This window comes from Chiloscyllium plagiosum, chromosome 24 (assembly GCF_004010195.1).
Source record: "Chiloscyllium plagiosum isolate BGI_BamShark_2017 chromosome 24, ASM401019v2, whole genome shotgun sequence".
Lineage (NCBI taxonomy): Eukaryota > Metazoa > Chordata > Chondrichthyes > Orectolobiformes > Hemiscylliidae > Chiloscyllium > Chiloscyllium plagiosum.
The window spans coordinates 2,566,996-2,586,152 of NC_057733.1; the positions used below are offsets into that span (position 1 = coordinate 2,566,996).

Sequence of the window (19,157 nt, forward strand, 5' to 3'; positions counted from 1 at the left end):
ATCAATATATTTAAAAGCCCCTCAAAGGAAACTCCCAATTTTAAATTGTTTTAATTTCAGTAGTACTGAGGTCAATATATATATTACAAAAGCCGAGTCATAGAGATGTACAGCACACAAGCAGACCCTTCAGTGCAAGTCATCCATGCTGACCAGATATCCTAATCTAATCTAGTCCCATTTGCACTACTTGGCCCACATCCCTCCAAACCCTTCCTATTCATATACCCATCCAGATGCCTTTTTAAATGCTGTAATTGTACCAGCCTCCACCACTTTCTCTGGCAGCTCACTCCATACGCACATCACCCTCTGTGAACAAGTTGCCCCTTAGGTCCCTTTTTAAATGTTTCCCTTCTCACCATCTTACACGTTCTACTTTTATTCTACCAGTAAAACATTTTAAATTGAGCACTACCACTTGGCAGGACAATGGCAGCAGATACACAGGAGCACCATTGCCTGCAAGTTCACTGCCAAGTCACGCACCTTCCTTATTTGCAACTGTATAGCCATTCCTTTATTGTCACTGGGTCAAAACACTGGAGCTCCCTCCCTAACAGAATAGTGTGTGTGCCTATACCACATTGACTGACTGTAGTGGTTCAAGAAGATGGCTCATGAGGGCAACTAGAAATGGGCACCTAATACTGGCCTAGCCAGACATGCTGACATTCCATGAAAGAATAAATAATGGATGTGTTTGATTTATTTCTTCGGTGGCTTTAGAAATGCAACAGTTTTAGAAATGTTTCTCCCTGAAAAGTGTGACTCTGCAGGAAAGCATCTTTCATGTCAATTGATCTACACTGTCTTGACTAATGTATCCAAAAAAAAAGATTTTCATGATTACTTTTCCACTCTGATGTTCACACCAGTATCTTTATTACCTGATACTTTTCAAAATCCCTAACGAGCCTTGCTTTATCTTAAGTCCCAGGTGGAAGTACTTTTTCTGTCTGAAACTACCTTTTGTAACAAAGTTGATTATTTCAGAATAAACTCTCTTCAACAATTCATTTTGTTTTGTCTTTTTCATTAGTTTATCCTCAAATTTATCATTTGGTAGCTGGCAAAACTTCATGATGAGGGGAATTCAGTTTCTATTTCTGTTTCATTATCTAATCTATACCAGCTACAGCCTCTGTCTGCATTCTTCTGTTTGTTGGGATGAGTACTGAGAGAGCACCCTCTCTTCCTCAATAGGAGGACCTTTGCCTAGTATATGATTTATTTCAGAAAACAGTGGGCCCACTTCATGGATTGTGCTGCCTTTCTCAACTCTTTCACCTCCTGCCAATCCATGAGCTCCTTTCTTGGCCATTGTCCTGTACAACAGTGATTGCCAAACTGAGTCGTGAATCCCATTAGCTCTCAACCCAACGGTTTGGGTCACAAGCTCCAAGCAAAGGCTACCATGGTGATCTGACTAACTTTTGACTTCTCCCTTTTTGAATAGCAAGCATGAATTAATTAGCTCCTCTTTGAAGCCTGATTCCATTTCTGAAAAGCTCGCTGGAGCAATAGGCTGGTTTTACTTTAAAACTCTGCAGCCCAAATAGACAATGCCCACTCTCAAAGATATCTTCCCTCTTGCTGAAACAGGCCCCTCTCATTTTCTTGGGTTTATTTCTCTCCTGCCAGTTTCTGGCTCTCTTTGATCTCTAAGCCTCCTCTACCATCTCCCAGGCCTCTTCCTCATTTAACGTCATTGTTCTGAGCCCTTGGCAATTTTGAAGCATCAAAATGGTAATACAATGGAAAAGAAAATTGGTAGTACAGCTGTCAAAATTCAATCAAAATTGAAATACATGTCCCACATTTATTGCATCCCTTAATTGTTGGAAAATGTATGACAGATGGCCAGTGGTTATGATCTCTTTAGTCATATGCATTATCATTGCTCAATACCACAATCCATTCATTGATCTACTGTTATGTTCCTCAGGACCTTGGTGACAAAATACCATGAGCAACTGCCTTGTTTCCTTATCTCAGAATCTGAGATTTTAAGCAATTTCAATTAATCATATGGTATAATCATAAGGCTAATTTTTTAAACAATCATGACCTATTTATTGCCTTTGTCTTTCCATTGCCTTTCACGAATTTATAAAATGCTAAATCACCTGAATTAATTTCAGTCTCAGCTAGTTTTATACAATGTTTCAAAGCCTTCCACCTTTTTTTCTTTGCAGGATCTTAACTATAATTGAAGCCCACCTCCCTAAATGTAAATAATTCTCGACCAGGAAATGCAAGATCAAGTCCCACCTACTCCAGAGACTTGTAATAACATCTCTGAACAGATTGATTAGAAAATATTTACAAAGTGCTAAAAATGGAAATTTATAGTACTTCCTAGAGCAGGAAATCTATCATACAGCAAGTACAGTAAGTTGGGAATTTAGAGTTGTACAGCATGGATGGACCGATCCCTGAGGAACACTACTGGTCACAGGCCTTCAGTCCAACTAGTCCACGCCGACTGTAATCCCAAACTAAACTAGTCCCACCTGCCTGTGCTTAGCCCATATCCCTTCAGACATTTCTTATTCATGTACTTATCCAAATGTCTTTTAAACATTGTATCTGGACCCACATCCATCACTTCCTCTGGAAATTCATTCCTCGCACAAACTACTCTTTGTATTTCCATGTCGTCTTTAATCCTACTCCTTAAAAATATGCTCCCTAGTCTTGAAATCCCTCACGGTAGAGAAAAGACAACTGCCATTCACACTATCTGTACACCTCATGATCTTATAAACCTCTAAGATCACCCCTCGACCTCCTACTACAGTGAAGAAAGTTCCAGACTCTACTTAAAGCACAAGCCTTCTTGGTAAACTTGTTCTAAACGTTTGTGGCTTAATTTCCTTCCTGTAACAGGATAGCCAGAACTGGACACAGCACTCTGGAAGAGGCCTCACCAAAGTCTTCTGCAACCTCCAACGTAACATTCTATACTCAAAGATCTGAGTAATGAAGGCAAACATGATAAATGCCTTCTTAACCACCCTGTTTATATGTAATGCAAGTTTCATAGAGTTATGTTCCTCTGTTTTCTCTGTTCTACAACACTACCTAAGGCCCATTGTAAGTTCTGGCCTTATTTTTTACCAAAATGTGGTGTCTGACATTTATCCATCTGCCAGTCCTCCACCCAATTGATCAAGATTTCTTTGTAATCTTAAATAACCTTCTTCATTGTCCACTATGCCACCAATTTTGGTGTCATCCACAAACTTGCTAAAGATGCTTTCTATATTTTATCTCTGTAGTTTATATAAATGACAGACAAAGGTGGACCCAGCACCAGCAATGGTCACAGGCCTGCAGTCCAAAAAAACAACCCTTTGCCATCACTCTGGCTTAATGATAGAAGACCATTTTGATTCCAATGGCAAGCTCACCCTGAATCCCATGTGATCTAACTTTAGTAATCAGTCTACTCTACGGAACCTTGTCAAAAGGTTTACTAAAGTCCAAGTAATGTCTACTGCTCTTCCCTGATCAATCTTCATGGTTATTTCCTCATAAAACTCAATCAAGTTTGTGAGACATGATCTCCCTTTCTGCAAAACCATGCTGACTATTCCTAATCATTCATTTTTGGCACTAATTGATTAAGCACTTTATTCTTGAAACATCTTGCATGAAATGTCCATCTTTGAGTGATTATCAGTTTATAATCTGGCTGACCTCAAATTTTATGCAGCACTTCATCAATCACCACATGGTTGCTTTCACAGTCCATCACTGAAAAGCCTTTTGGTTGTGTTGTTCACGACCATGACGTTCACACATGTTTTCGCGTAACTTTGAAATTGCCCTTTAAAATACATGAGGTAGAATGGAGTGTTCAGGAGAAGGTAATGTAGGCTTACAAACCAAAAGGATATAACAGCTTTTCAGGGCAGCTCTTTCTGTAATGATGCCCGTAGTGGGATAGGGCGGATACAGACTCCACTAGCATAGAAAAATAATACCAAATAAGGTCAAAGGGGGAAAATTTGTAAAATGGCAAAACTAATGGGTCTTTTCTTAAAGAAAAGGTTATTCTAGCCATAACATAGATGTATTTACAAGTCCATCAAAGCTGGGAACTAAATATTCAGGAGTATGAGGGTTTTTGTGAGGATACAATGAAATAAGTGTGATAACAATAAATGATCTTCAATTGGAAGACATAGAATCCATATAGGTGTAGGTATGAAATGACAAGGTGAGGAAGACACTGATTGGAGTAATTTATGGGTCCCTTAATTGTCTATCTTACAGCATAGTAGCAATCAAGAGCTAATGAAGGCATGTTTAAAAAATGTATGTTAATCAAGGATAACTTTAGTCTTAATATAGATTGGGAAGAAGAATTCGTAGAATGAGTTTAGGAGAGTTTCCTGGAACAATTTGTGGATGCAACCACTGATAGGTTACCAGTGCCATAACAGCCTTATATGAAGATGTTTTAATAAATGATCTTGGAGTCAAAGATCCCTTACTGATCAGTGACTATAATAATATGGTAGAATTTAGTATTCAGTTTGAGAGGAAGAAAGTTAGGTCGGAAAAAACTATGTCCTATCTAAATAAGGGTATGTACAAAAGTATGAGAACAGATTTAGCTGGAGTGGACAGAGGAAGGAGTTTAGCGGAAGAATTGGTTGCTGAGCAAAAGCAGATATTTTAGAAAATAGTTCACGACACGCAAGAATGAAATATCTCCACGAGGAAAAAGGATTCCATTAAGAGAATAAACTGACTGTGGTTAACTGAGGAAGTTAAGAAAGTGATCAAATTGAAAACAACAAACATACAATATGATAATATTAGTGGTAAGCCAGATGCTTGGGAAAATTTAAAAAACCAAGAAAAGATGACCAAAAATAAGAGGGAGAAATAAACTTTGCAGGTGAACTAACGAGTACTATAAATAAGGATAGTTAGAGCTTCCTTAAAAATAAAAGGAAGGAAGAAGAAGCCAAATTGAACACAGGTCCCTCAGGAAATGAGGCTGGGGAAATAAGGAATGGGAGCTAGGAAATGGCAGAGGGGTTAAATAGTACTTTGCATCAGTTTCTGCAGTAGAAGACACAAACAACATTCTGAAGATACTAAATAATCAAGGGGCAGAAGTGGAGATGCAAAAATGTAATAACTATCACAAGAGAAGTAGTACAAGGGAAATTAATGGGGCTAAAGGCCAGTGAGACCCAAGATCTAATTAGCTGCATCCTAGGCTGGTGAAGGAATTACCAGTGAGTGCACTTCGATCTGTTTCCAAACATAATCTCAAACTAAGCTAAACTAGTCCCACATGCCTGCTCCTGGCTCTCCATATTCAAGTTCAGCGGGTAATAGTGAAGGCAAATGGAATGTTGACTTATTTCAACAGAAATGGATTTTAAATGAGAAGATTTGTTAGAAATATGCAAGGCACTAGTCAGACAACATCTGTGATACCGTGAATAGTTTTGGTCCCTTTTTTTGAGTTTAGAAGAATGAGAGACCTTATTGAAACTTATAAGATTCTGAGGGGCTTGACAGGGTAGATGTTGTCAAGTTGTTTCCCTTGTGGGAGAAGTAGGAGTCTGTCTGTCTAAAACAGATTAGGAGGAATTTCTCCTTTTGAAAGGGTAATGGATCTGCGGAATTCTTTACCTCAGAGCCTGGGTCATTAGGTATAATCAGGCTGATGTAGACAGATTTTAATCAGCACAGGAATCAAGGGTTATGTGGAAAAGGCAGGATAGTGAATTTGAGGATGATCAGATTAGCCATGGTCTCATTGAATGGCAGAGAATACTCAATGAGGCAAATGGCTTATTTCTGCTAGTGCATGTTATGGTCATTGACAGGTTTCTTTACATTATCTCATACCTTTTAGATTGATAGCAATAGTATCTGATTAAAGTCATGTGCCAATAGAAGGTTTACAATCGATATGGTGGTACTTTAGCAGAATTTTTAATTTGCCAAATCAGATGAGCAAATTGACTATGTAATTAACAAGACAACTTGCCTTTTTCCCCTCTGATTTTTATCTCCTGATGCCATTAATGTTTGTCTACATTCTGATTTTCTTAAGGAGATACTATAATAGAGGAATACAAGAAATAGGAACAGGAGTTGACCATTCAGCTAGTTGAGCCAGCTGCACCATTAATATAATTGTGGCTGATCTTAGGCTTCAACTCCACTTTTCTGCCCACTCTACATTTCCCTTGATTCTCTGAAAATCAAAAATCTGTTTCTCTCAGCCATTAACATATTCATGATGGAACATTCTTAACCCTCCTGGATAGAGAAATTCACAGACTTACAACCTTTTGAGTGAACTGCTTTATCCTCATGTAGATCCTAAATGATCAGTCCCTCAGCTCAAAACTTGCCATTTGTGTTTTAGATTCTCCGACCAGGGAAAGCAGTCTGTCAAAGAAACAATGTGTTAAACAGGATTTCCCCCGAGTAAAACCATGTTGATTTGTTCTAATCATGTTTTGATATTCTAAGTGTATTGTTAAGGCTTCCTTAATAACAGATTTCGCAATTTTCCTGACAGTGGTATTGGGTTAATTGGCCTGTAGCTCACTGTTTTTTCTCCTATCTTGAAAAGCAGTCTAATATTTAGTAATTTCTAATCTGTTCTTGACTCTTGAGAAATTTTGTGAAGTCATAGCTGGTATCTCTACTATTCCTGATGAAGGGCTAATGCCCGAAATGTTGATTCTCCTGCTCCTCGAATGCTGCCTGACCTGCTGTGCTTTTCCAGCACCACACTCGTTGACTCTGATCTCCAGCATCTGCCGTCTTCACTTTCTGTACTATTTCTACCACTTTTAGAATTCTTGTCAGATCTTGGTCTCCTAAGTTTTCTCTGATATTAGTTTTCTTAATTATACTTATAAAAATCTTATCAGTTTCATATTTCTGCCTAGCTCAGTCTCATTTTATTTTTCCTTCATAGACCTTTGCTGGTTTCTAAATTACTGTTAGCCTTCATACCTATTATTCTTTGCAATATTCTAAGCTTCATCTTTAAATCTAATACTACATTCCTGAGTAAACCAGGAATGGATCAACATTACTACTATTAGGGACCTATAAACTACTCCCACCAGCTCTCCTTCTTTACTACCCACGGGAGTTTAATACATGATTTTCTGAGACCAGATCCTTTCTCACTGACATCATTTTGTCATCCTTTACTATCCACACTGCTACTCTTCCTTTTCCATTCTGTCTGTCTTTCCAAAATATTATGTATCTTGATTTATATTCCAGCATTGATCACTTCATGAACATGTCTGTAATGCCAAATAGATTTGAATAGTTTACCTTTTATTTGTGCTATTAGTTAATCTGTCTTATTACAGATGCTTTATCCATTTAAATAAAGAATCTTTAGTTTATCTTTAAAATTTTCTAATCAATGCAATGACTGTGTACCTTAGTTATACTTCTAAAAGGTGATGTATAGTTTTTGTTACATTCTCTGTGCTGTGGATCCTATTCTGTTTAACCTTGTCCACTGCTGTACACTGTTCCAGTGCCTCAACCTCTTTATTTAGATTCCTGAATCTCTCTTCACCTGAACCCTGCTCCATCCCTTCACACCTGTTAGTTTGAAGTCCAACCTTATATGAATTGGCCAGGACACTTATAGCCTGATTAAGATGGAATCCATCTTGATAGAATAGATTACTTTCCCTCGCATGTTATTGCATCATGAACCAAAACCCTTTCTTTACACATCACTCTTTATGCCATGCATTTAATTCTGTTTTTTCCAATTCCGATTGGTGTATGGCTCAAGTAACACCCGAGAGATGACTGTCTTTGATGTTCTGCATCTTAATTTGGAGGAGAAAGTGAGATCTGCAGATGCTGGAGATCAGAGCTGGAAATGTGTTGCTGGAAAAGCGCAGCAGGTCAGGCAGCATCCAGGGAACAGGAGAATCAACGTTTCGGGCATAAGCCCTTCTTCAGGAATGAGGAAAGTTTGTCCAGCAGGCGAAGATAAAAGGTAGGGAGGAGGGACTTGGGGGAGGGGCGTCGGAAATGTGATAGGTGGAAAGAGGTCAAGGTGAGGGTGATAGGTCAGACTGGGGAATTCCTAGAGGCATGGCATTCATCCACAAACTCCATCAACAAACACATCGACCTGGACCCAATATACCAACCACTACAGCGGATAGCTGAAACTGACAACCGGAAGCGGCAGGGACAGACCACTATAAACACCGGAGGAAACATCAAAGAAGCGCTTCGCAGGAGGCTCCCAAGCACTGATGATGTCGCCTAGCCAGGGGACGAAATGTTTGCAACAAAAACTTCCAGCTCGGCGAACAGAACCACAACAACGAGCACCCGAGCTATAAATCTTCGCACAAACTTTGAAGATAGGGTTGTTAACAAAGCATATGGTGTTTTGGCTTTCATTAACTGGGGGATCGAGGTTAAGAGCCATGAGTTTTGCTACAGCTGTACAAGTCCCTGGTGAGACCACACTTGGAATATTGTGTCCAGTTCTTGTCGCCCTACTATCAGAAAGTTAGAGGCTTTGGAGAGGGTGCAAAGAAGGTTTACCAGGATGCTGCTGGACTGGAGGGCTTGCCTTATGAAGAAAGGTTGAAAAAGTTCGGACTTTTCTCTCTAGAGAGAAGGAGGAAGAGAGGAGACCTGATTGAGGTATACAAGATAATGAGAGGAATAGATAGAATCAATAGCCAGAAACTTTTCCCCAGGGCAGGGTTGACGAGTACGAGGGGTCATAGTTTTAAGAAACTTTCCTCATTCCTGAAGAAGGGCTCATGCCCGAAACGTTGATTCTCCTGCTCCTTGGATGCTGCCTGACCTGCTGCACTTTTCCAGCAACACATTTTCAGCTCTGATATCCAGCATCTGCAGTACTCACTTTCTTCCAGTAAGAAAGGGCCTTAATTTTAAAGTGAAAGGCAGAAGATTCAGAGGGCATTTGAGGAAACCATTTTTCACCCAGAGGGTAATAGGGGTTTGGAATGCACTGCCTGAGGCAGGAAAACTCATAGTGCTTTTTAAAGACTTGGATGAGCACTTGAAGTGTCATAACTTTCAAGGCTATGGATCTAGTGGTCAAAAAGGCATATGACATACTTTCCTTCATTTGGACTGGGCATGGAGTACAGGATTTGGCAGTCATGTTACATTTGTCTAGGACTTTGGTTCGGCCGCATTTGGAATACTGCCTACAGTTCTGGTCGCCACATTACCAAAAGGATGTGGATGTTTTGAGAGGGTGCAGTGGAGGTTCACTGGGATGTTGCCTGGTATGGAGGATGCTAGCTATGGAGAGAGGTTGAGTAGATTAGGATTATTTTCATTAGAAAGACGGAGGTTGAGGGGGGACCTGATTTGAGGTCTACAAAATCATGAGACGTATAGGCAGGGTGGATAGCAAGAAACCTATTCCTAGATTAGGGGACTCAATTACCAGGGGTCACCAGTTCAAAGTGAGAGGGGAAAAGTTTAAGGGAGATATGTGTGGAAAGTTCTTTATGCAGAGGGTGGTGGGTTCTTGTAATGTGTTGCCGGTAGAGGCGGGCACGATAGTGTCATTTAAGATGAATCTGGACAGATACATGAATGGGCAGGAGCAGAGGCATACAGATCCTTAATAAATAGCATACAGGTTTAGATAGAGGATCTGGATTGACACAGGCTTGGAGGGTCGAAGGGCCGGTTCCTGTGCTGTAATTTTCTTTGTTCTTTGTTTTTGTTCTATTGTGGGAGTATGGGAAAGTGGGCCATTATAGACAGTAGTATATTCTTAGTGGTACAGACTTGATGGGCCAGAGGGCCTCTTCTGGACTGTATAATTTTATGATTCCCCTCCAAGCCACTAATCCAGAGTTCAAACTTTTTCACCATTACTTTAGTTATAGAGATAACTATCATGAAAACAGACCTTTTGGTGCAACTTGACCATGTTGACCAGATATCCCATTTTCCTGCATTTAGCCCATATCCCTCAACCCTTCCTATTCATATACCCATCCAGATGTTTTTTAAATGTTGCAATTGTACCAGCCTCCACCACTTCTTCTGGCAGCTCATTCTATATTTGTACCACCCTCTGGGTGAAAACCTTGCCCCTTAGGTCCCTTTTAAATCTTTCCCCTCTCATCTTAAACCTATGCCATCTAGTTTTGGACTCTCCCTCTCTGGGGAAAAGACCTTGTCTATTTACCCTATCCCTGTCCCACGTGATTTTAACTTCTATATGGTCACCCCTCAGCCTCCAATGCTTCAGGGAAAATAGCCCCAGTTTGTTCAGTCTTCCCCTATAACTCAAACCCTCCAACCTGGCAATATCCTCATAAATCTTTTCTGAACCCTTTCAAGTTTCACAGCATTCTCCCTGTAGGAAGGAGACCAGAATTGCACACAATACTCAAAGTAGTCTAACCAATGTCCTGTACAGCCACAACGTGACCTCCCAACTCCTATATTCAATGCACTTGCCAATAAAGGCAAGCAAACCAAACACTTTCTTCACTATCCTATCCAACTGCGACTTCCACTTTCAAGGAACTATGAACCTGCACTCCAGGGTCTCGTTGTTCAGCAACAGTCCCCAGGACCTTTCCATTAAGTGTATAAGTCCTGCCCTGATTTGCCTTTCCATAATGCAGCACCTCACATATATCTAAATTAAAATCCATCTACCACTCCTTAGCCATTGGCCCATCTGATCAAGATCCCATTGTACTCTGAGGTAACCCTCTTCGCTGTCCACTACACTGAAAATTTGTCATCTGCAAACTTACTAACCATACCTGCTACGTTCATATTCAAACTATTTATACAAATGACAAAACGCAGTGGGACCCAGCACCAATGCTTGCAGCACACCACTGGTCACTGGCCTCCAGTCTGAAAAGCAACCCTCCACCACCACCCTCTGTCTTCTACTTTCGAGCTAGCTATGTATCCAAATAGTTAGTTCTCCCTGTATTCTGTCTGATCTAACCTTGCTAACCAGTCTATCATGAGGAACCTTGTTGAACATCTTACTGAAGTCCATATATATCACGTCCACCTCTCTCTACCATCTTTGGTACTTCTCAATCAAAATCCTGGCATCCCTTTCCTCACTGCATTGTCGATGTCCCTAGGCCAAATGGGCTGCTGCAGTCAAGAAGACAGCTGCCCACCACCACCTCCAAAGACAACTAGGGTTGAGAAATAAACCACATTTACATCCCATTAATGAACAAAAAAAAACTCAGTTCAAAATCAATTGGGGCAACACCCACATCCCAGGAAAGAAAGTTATCCAAGAACTCTGGTGAAAAGTCTGAATCTTCTTCATTATACTGCTAACAGCCTTCATCCGACAAAGTGCTTCACTATTGATTTTACTTCTTGCAGGAAGTAACAAATCCATACCTTGTTTCTTTTTTGGAGGGAGCTTACCCATGACCACGTATTCATTTCATTCTTCTACTAGTCAAATGCTTCATACTTAAAACACATTGGAGCATATTCATATCCCAACAGTTTACAATGCTTTGTGTCATTTTTCACAATGGCCAGTGAGAGTATAGTTTTCTATCTGAAATTGTTTGTTTTTATTTTCCGATCAACATCTTGAGGCAGTTTCCTCCAACACCATACTATATTCCAGAAAGCTAGTTGATGAAGGATAAACTAGACACAATTATACTCACTGTTAGAAGCATTTATTTATATATTAACTAGCAACTGGAATTTCAGTCTCTTTATTTATGGGGGCAGAACTGAATTATCAATATATTAATTATCTGCATATAAATTAATGAAAAATCTAAAATTCACAGCCTACGGTGAAGGAATGGAGATTGAGGTGTACAAGAGGCCAGAATTGGTGGATCGCCAATCCTAAAAATTTCGAGGAGGATGTTCCAAAGTCAGGCGAGTCCATACAGGGAGTTGGAAACAAGGTTGAACATTTTAAAATTGAGCATTGCTGTGTCAGTGGACAAAGTATCCCAATAGACATAGGGGTGATGGTGCAAGTTAGCAGGGGATAGTAGAGTTTCAGATAGGTGTTCCAGTTCATAGCCAGCTACCTTAGAGATACAGTAATTCTCTGACTGGCAGCCACACTTGGAACCATTTATGTGGTGCATTTTGCCCTCAGGCCGAGGTTGATTTTATTGTCCATTGTAACCATCTCTGCCAATATAATAGGAATCATTCTGTTCATTTAACAGCATGTATCCTGAGCCTCCAAGCAGACAAGGATCCCATCACAGATCGTAACATTCATCTCACCTCCTTGTGTGATATTCTGGAGATTATCCTGCGAAAGGGAATCCGGCGTGAGTAACAGTCAACAAACTCTGACGTTGCATTTTGCATTTCAGAATGCTTCATTTCTTCGCCAGATTTGTCTTTTAATTAGATTACTTAGTGTGGAAACAGGCCCTTCGGCCCAACAAGTCCACACCGACCCGTCGAACCCCCTACATTTACCCCTTACCTAACACTAAGGGGCAATTTAGCATGGCCAATTCACCTGACCTGCACATTTTTGGACTGTGGGAGGAAACCAGAGCACCTGGAGGAAACCCACGCAGACACGGGGAGAATGTGCAAACTCCACACAGTCAGTCGCCTGAGGCAGGAATTGAACCCGTGTCTCTGGTGCTGTGAGGCAGCAGTGCTAACCACTGTGTTCTCAATGGGTTAGTTGAATAATGTAAAAAAAAAAGATGCTTTCACTTTTGTAGTGACTTTCATAACCTTAAGATGACCCAAAATTCTTTGCATCAAATGAAATATTATTAAAATGTAATCATGGTTGTTGATTTAATGAAACTTGACAGCCACATAGCAAGCTCCCACAAATGGCAGTATGCTAAGTAGCCAAATGATAATTTTTTAGTGACATGGTTGAGGACGTATAAGCCAACACAGTAGTGACAACTCCTTCTTTTTGAGTAGTGCCATGACATTGTGTATTCAGCTGAGAGGTCAGTCACGATTTGATGTCCACGCAAAGGGCACCACCTTCAACTGACAATCAGGAGATCCTGTGGTGATCACAGATCAGATCTGTGCTGGATTAGCTCATTTCATGGTTGTAAGCTGCTATAATTGCAGCATCCTCCCATCCCTCATCATCCCAGACCCCAACCCCCATCCATCCTCTGCCACCTTATGAGAAGTGTTTACCCCAAATTTCTGTTCCCAATTGCTTTGCAGTAGTCAAAGTAGTGCACCCATGTGGTCAGTGGATATGAGTTGAATTGGGCTATGTCATGGTTCTTCTGCAGTTGAATGGCACATTGAAGCCTTCCTGGGTTGTGCTGTCTGAGACTTTTCAAGCCTTTGGAACTGGACCCTAGTGGCAGTCAGCACTAGAGGATGAAGAACCAAGGGTAAAATCCAAGTGTGTTGAAGGCACCCATCAGTTCAAGGGAAAGCTATTAGTGGTATGCCTCTGAGTGGGGCTTATTCTAATTTAAGGAAAATATTCATATTTATGATGTATGCCATTTTTGGACCATCCCAAATTGCTTCTGAAGACAGCAACATTAATGAAATACACTCATCATTACTGTGTAGGTAACCAAATTTTGATGACCCATTTTATTACATGCTATTGTGTTTTTTTAACTGCTATGTTGGACTCCAGTTTCTGCACCTCTGTCCATGTGGCCATGAAAGTGGTGAATGAGTGGCTTTTGTGTTTTGTGCAAATATTTTGCCTCTAAGCAAATATAACCTTTTCTGAGGTCTGAGATGCACACAGCAAGCTAGGAGTTAGCATGTCAGAGGTGAGAAATAGGCCTTTAGTGTTCAGGAGTAATGAGCATGGACAATTGTCAGATATGACAGCATTAACGAGGGCTTTTGAATTTCTGGAGCATGGGTTAGTTCTCTAGTTTAGTAGTACAGAGTGCAGGAGTGGAGTGCGATATTTGTTTACGTGACCATTATTTGGTTTGAGAGTATTTCAAGATCATCCTAATAATAGTACTGCAGAGCTGGGCCCTAGGTTCAATCAGCATAAGGCATAAGTATCGCCTGTCTCTGTACCAGTAGGTAGAAAGTCACAGGGAGTAGCAACATATAGGAAATAGGGAAATCCCAGCTTGTTAAAATGTATGCTCGGGACTGCGGAGGTGACAATGTATTGGCAGTAGGTGGAGAGGATGCAGAAATGCTAGGCTTGGTAAAATTAAAATGTCTGCAATGGTCCAGAAGAATTGGAATCCTTTGCATCAGGAAGCGATGAATGAAATGGCTGCAGAAACACGTTTTACTGTGGGAAAGGTGTGCAATAGGATCAGAGGGCATGGACCTGCCATAGGTTGTTTCCTCCAAGTTCCCAGCTTTCATTCAGTAAAGCTGCTGTCACTCTTACCTGCCTACAGTCAGTTTGTCTAGTGAGCATGTACCTCTGAAGCAGTCAGTATGTACAGTGTCAGCATGCACAGTTAGCTTGCAGCATTTAGTGTCATTTTAGAGTTAACAGTGTGCAGTCAGCATGCTCAGTCAGTATATAGACCTGCATATGTTGGTTTCTGCCAGAACTCTCAAGAATGTCTTGGGTAGTTTCTATCCATTCATCCTTCTTTTTGATTTTTGTCAATGCTACTGATACCATGTGGGGAAGGATGACCATATGACATCTTAGACAGAAGATAGGTTCAATCTTAATGAACAGTTAGTAGGTTTATTACACAGTACTTAATAACTAATTATATTAAACTTAGATAAATGGTCCTGTGAGACATCAGGCTCAACTCCAGAGTAAGTACAAATTACTTTCAACTACGTTGTTTTAACACTGAGAAGAGTCAGTGAAGCATAGGTTAGCTTTTTCTCTTGATGAGTGGAACTTATGTTGTGATATCAGTTATTCCTTTCAGATGCAAATACCTTAAATGACAGCATCCAGTCAAGACATAGTTAACATGTACAGTCAGCATATGCATTATTTCCATATTAAAAACATGTTCTAGGTCAGGTTTTGAGCAGACTACATTGGACCTCACTTGGGCAGGGTGGAACCTAATAGGCGGGGCTCGGGAGGAAGGCCATTGGGAAGGACCAACAACAGGGAATATGAGAGAGGAAGGTCTGTTAACTGACTGTCGTGTGCTCTGTCTTTCTTATTCTTTCTCTCTCAACCTCTTGCTCTCTTTCTCAGTTGCTTGTGCTCGCTCTCTCTCTTTCTCTCTTCCTCACTCCCCAAGCCACCCCCTCTCCCGTCTCTATCTTTCTCTTCTTTCCTATTCTCTATCACACATTCAAACAATGTTCCCTCTGAGTTGTGTGCCATCACAACATTTAATTCATCATGCAGGCTGCAAGCAAGTTAATCCTTTAGGTTATCACTTGTGTGCACTTCCATGATAAAAAGTATAAGGGCTGGGCACACAAATAAATATTAGAGGGAACATTGCACTCAGATATTCTCTGTTACTGTATCTCTTTTAACTAGAACTATACATGTATGTTTTTTTCTTACTGTTTGACTGTGTGTTTCTCATTTCTCTCAAAGAGGTTGCAGAGATTGGTTGGAATGAGGTCGTGGAGTGAATTGAAGATGATGAGGAAGATTTTGAACTAAATATACCAAGGGACAGGTAACCAATCTAGGGTATAAGACATAGATGACTAGGACAGGAACTGTAGTTCTGGAACAGTTAAATATTATGTAAGGTGGAGCTGAAGTAAAGGAGAGGGAGAGAGAGAAAAAAAAGAATAAATTCAACTTCTGTTTCTGATGGTGCTGTGGTCTTGTTACAGAGCCAGTCCTAGGCCTGAGAAGAAGAGACTACTGGCACTGGTTGGAGCAACTTCCACAGCTGGATCCCTGTAGCGGGTAATACATGGTTTATTTTCATGGAGTTTTACTGTACAGCAGGAGACCATTCAGCCTATTATGTCTCTGCCAGTTCTTAGGAAGAGTCCAATTAATCTCTTTCGCCTACTCTTTCCCCTTTATCCAATTCCCTTTTGCAGCTGTTTTTGAATCTCCTTCCATTACCCTTTCTGGTACATATGCATTAGTTCACATGGAATACAAGCTTGCGCAGTACATTTTGTGCTACTACATGTTGCACTCAGGAACGTGGTGAGGAATGTTGGATGTAGCTCATGGTTTGTCAGATCATCCAATAACATAAGCCGCGTGGTTACAGCCTTGAATAAAGTTGGAAAGGAGCAGAGAATGGCCAAATAGGACATGAGCTGCTTGTAAGTGATATTAGTCACGCCAGTTACAAACTTAAAAGAGTGGTAATGCTGCTTTGGTTGTACATTTTAATGGAAGATTGGTGAATTGACTGTGATTTTGGTTAGCCCATTGCTTGCAGAAAATAAGTAAACGACTCCCATTTGTTATGACCTCAGCATGTTACAGTATTATTACAGCCAATTGATTACTTCTGTTATTGGGCCATAACTGGCTGTGGCAGGGCATTGAATGTTATCTGCTGCATATTAGATTCTCCCTTAAACACATTTTTAAAAGTCTGAGCTAGGAAACAACAATAAGACTGAAGTGAAAAAAGCAAGTAACCTATGTATCTCTTTAATCAATCAAATTGAAGGATTATAAAGCAACATAAAAAATGGAGGAAGATTAGATTGAAAGAGAGAAGAAAGGCAAAGTCTTATTTTTTAAAAAACTGCATTTACAATTTGAAAATCTCCAAAGAGACAGTGTTTGTGTAATAATTAATTTTGCTGAAGAGACTGACAAGCTATAGAATCATAGAGCTGTACAGCACAGAAACAGACCCTTCGGTGCAACTCATCTATACTGACTAGATATCTTAAATTAATCTGATCCCGTTTGCCAGCACTTGTCCTACAACCCTCTCATTTATCATGTAGATAGACTAAATTAATAAACCTCAAGTTTCTATGTTATGTTTGGTTTAATATCTGCAAAGCAAGTGCAATAATTTTATGCTGTTCAGTGAATTTCAGTCTTAAAGCAAGTAGCAACATACTATTTCTGCAAAACATTACTGTGGAGCAACATAACATGGACAGCAATTTTTGGATATTTGAGTTTAGTCACATACCTGCCTTTGCCTGTAGTTGCTGTATTCTTAATATATGTGTGTACTCTTTCTATTCTGTCAGGTTGATTCAGGTATCAATGGCCTTGGAGAAAACTATTGCCTGCAAAAAGCTGCTGACAGCACAAGGCCGGGGGAGGCATTACATCCGTCTAGCTCTGAATCAAAAGATCCTGGCAGTTATAATACAGCATCTTCGCCACACACCAAGATTAATAGAGGTAACTGCGCCCATTCACTCTTTACTGCGTGCCGCCTTGCACATCTCTCCACGAAATCTGTGTAATCCCCTCCTCACAAATGTTTAGTGCTCTCTTCAGGTATTGTTCCACTGCTTCCACATATATCTTTTTATTCTGCCTTCACAAATGCCCTTCAACCCCAGTCCACCAGTGTTAAATATCACTCAGTCGGTAACTCTCACTTACTCCAAGATTTAGGCACATAAATCAAAGGTAATGTTCCTGTGCTGTACTCAGGGTGTATTTTCCTGTCAGAGGTGCCATCTTTCAGCTGGGAGAACTTTATCATTGTGGTCAAGTTAGTGGACATTTTTCTCCAGAGGACACCACTGATCCTCTGAAGGCATGGGTTCAAATCTCACCATGGCAGCCTGGGGATATTTAAATTTAATTAATGAATCCAAAATTATTTATTGAAACGTCATGTCAGTTATCATAATCATGAAATTATCAGGCTGTTGTAACAACCTGTTGGATTTCCACTAATATTCACTAGGGAAACAACTGTTTGTTTTATACCAACTGATTCATCAGCCTGTCCCACCTTCAGCTCAGTGAGCAAACCTACATTCAGAACCTCAACCTGTGCAAAACCTGAAAGGATTCAGAAAAGATTTACGAGGATGTTGCCAGGGTTGGAGGATTTGAGCTATATGGAGAGGTTGAATTGGATGGAGCTGTTTTCCCTGGAGCAGCAGAAGCTGAGGGGTGACCTTATAGAGGTTTATAAAATCATGAGGGGCATGGATAGGATAAGTGGACAGTCTTTTCCCTGGGGTTGGGGAGTCCAGAACTAGAGGGCATAGGTTTAGTGTGTGAAGGGAAAGATGTAAAAGAGACCTAAGGGGTAATTTTTCACGCAGAGGATGGTACATATATGGAATGAGCTGCCAAAGAAAGTGGTGGAGGCTGGTCCAATTGCAACATTTTAAAAAGCATCTGGATGAGTATTTGAATAGGAAGAGTTTGGAGGGCTATGGGCCAGGTGCTGGCAGATGATACTAGATTGGATTGGGATATTTGGTCAGCATGTACAAGTTGGACCGAAGGATCTGTTTCCATGTTGTACATCTCTATGACTCTAAGTCTGCCACTGCTACCCTGTCTGTCATGACTCATACCGACGTAGTATAGTTGACACTTAACTGCTTCCTGAAATGGCCTAGCAAGGCTCTCGATTGTACTAAAAGCTATGAAAGAGCCAAAGAAGAATTAAACATGATGGACTATTTTGACCTAGGCAGCAGAAACGATAAAGATACAACCTGTTCAGTTGCCTCCTTGCTAACATGGGATCCAGTGCCAAAATGGAGAAATCAGTCCAACAAATTAGATTAGATTACCTACAGTGTGGAAACAGGCCCTTCTGCCCAACAAGTCCACACCGACCCACCGAAGTGCAACCCACCCATTCCCCTACATTTACCCCTTTACCTAACACTACGGGCAATTTAGCATGGCCAATTCACCTGACCTGCACATCTTTGGACTGTGGGAGGAAACCGGAGCACCCAGAGGAAACCCACGCAGACACAGGGAGAACGTGCAAACTCCACACAGACAGTCGCCTGAGTCGGGAATTGAACCCGGGTCTCTGGCGCTGTGAGGCAGCAGTGCTAACCACTGTGCTACCGTGCCGCCCATGAATGAGTCAACCCACAGCCTAACATGGTAATCAACAGCAGCAGAATTATATTCAACCCACAATCTGTAACCTTATAGTACCTCACAATACAATCCAACTCTAACATTGCCATCAAGTCAGGGGAGCAACCCTAGTTCAACGAAGCAACTTTGGTTCAATGGAAGTCTAAGGCAGGATGCCAGGAACAACACTGGGCAG

General features: G+C 40.7%; 1 protein-coding gene across 4 annotated transcripts in view; it reads left to right on the plus strand.

Moving 5' to 3' along the window:
• si:ch211-250n8.1 overlaps window positions 1–19,157 on the plus strand; it is a 73,899-nt gene that overhangs the window by 12,204 nt on the left and 42,538 nt on the right. For 2 of the 4 annotated variants that reach the window (XM_043714291.1, XM_043714293.1), the window contains exons 2-4: window positions 12,240–12,347; window positions 15,790–15,865; window positions 17,137–17,293. In XM_043714291.1, coding sequence (XP_043570226.1) covers window positions 12,240–12,347; window positions 15,790–15,865; window positions 17,137–17,293 — 341 coding nt within the window. Of the gene's footprint in view, window positions 1–12,239; window positions 12,348–15,541; window positions 15,627–15,789; window positions 15,866–17,136; window positions 17,294–19,157 lie in introns of all 4 variants that reach the window. The other 2 variants (XM_043714294.1, XM_043714292.1) reach the window with 2 other exon arrangements.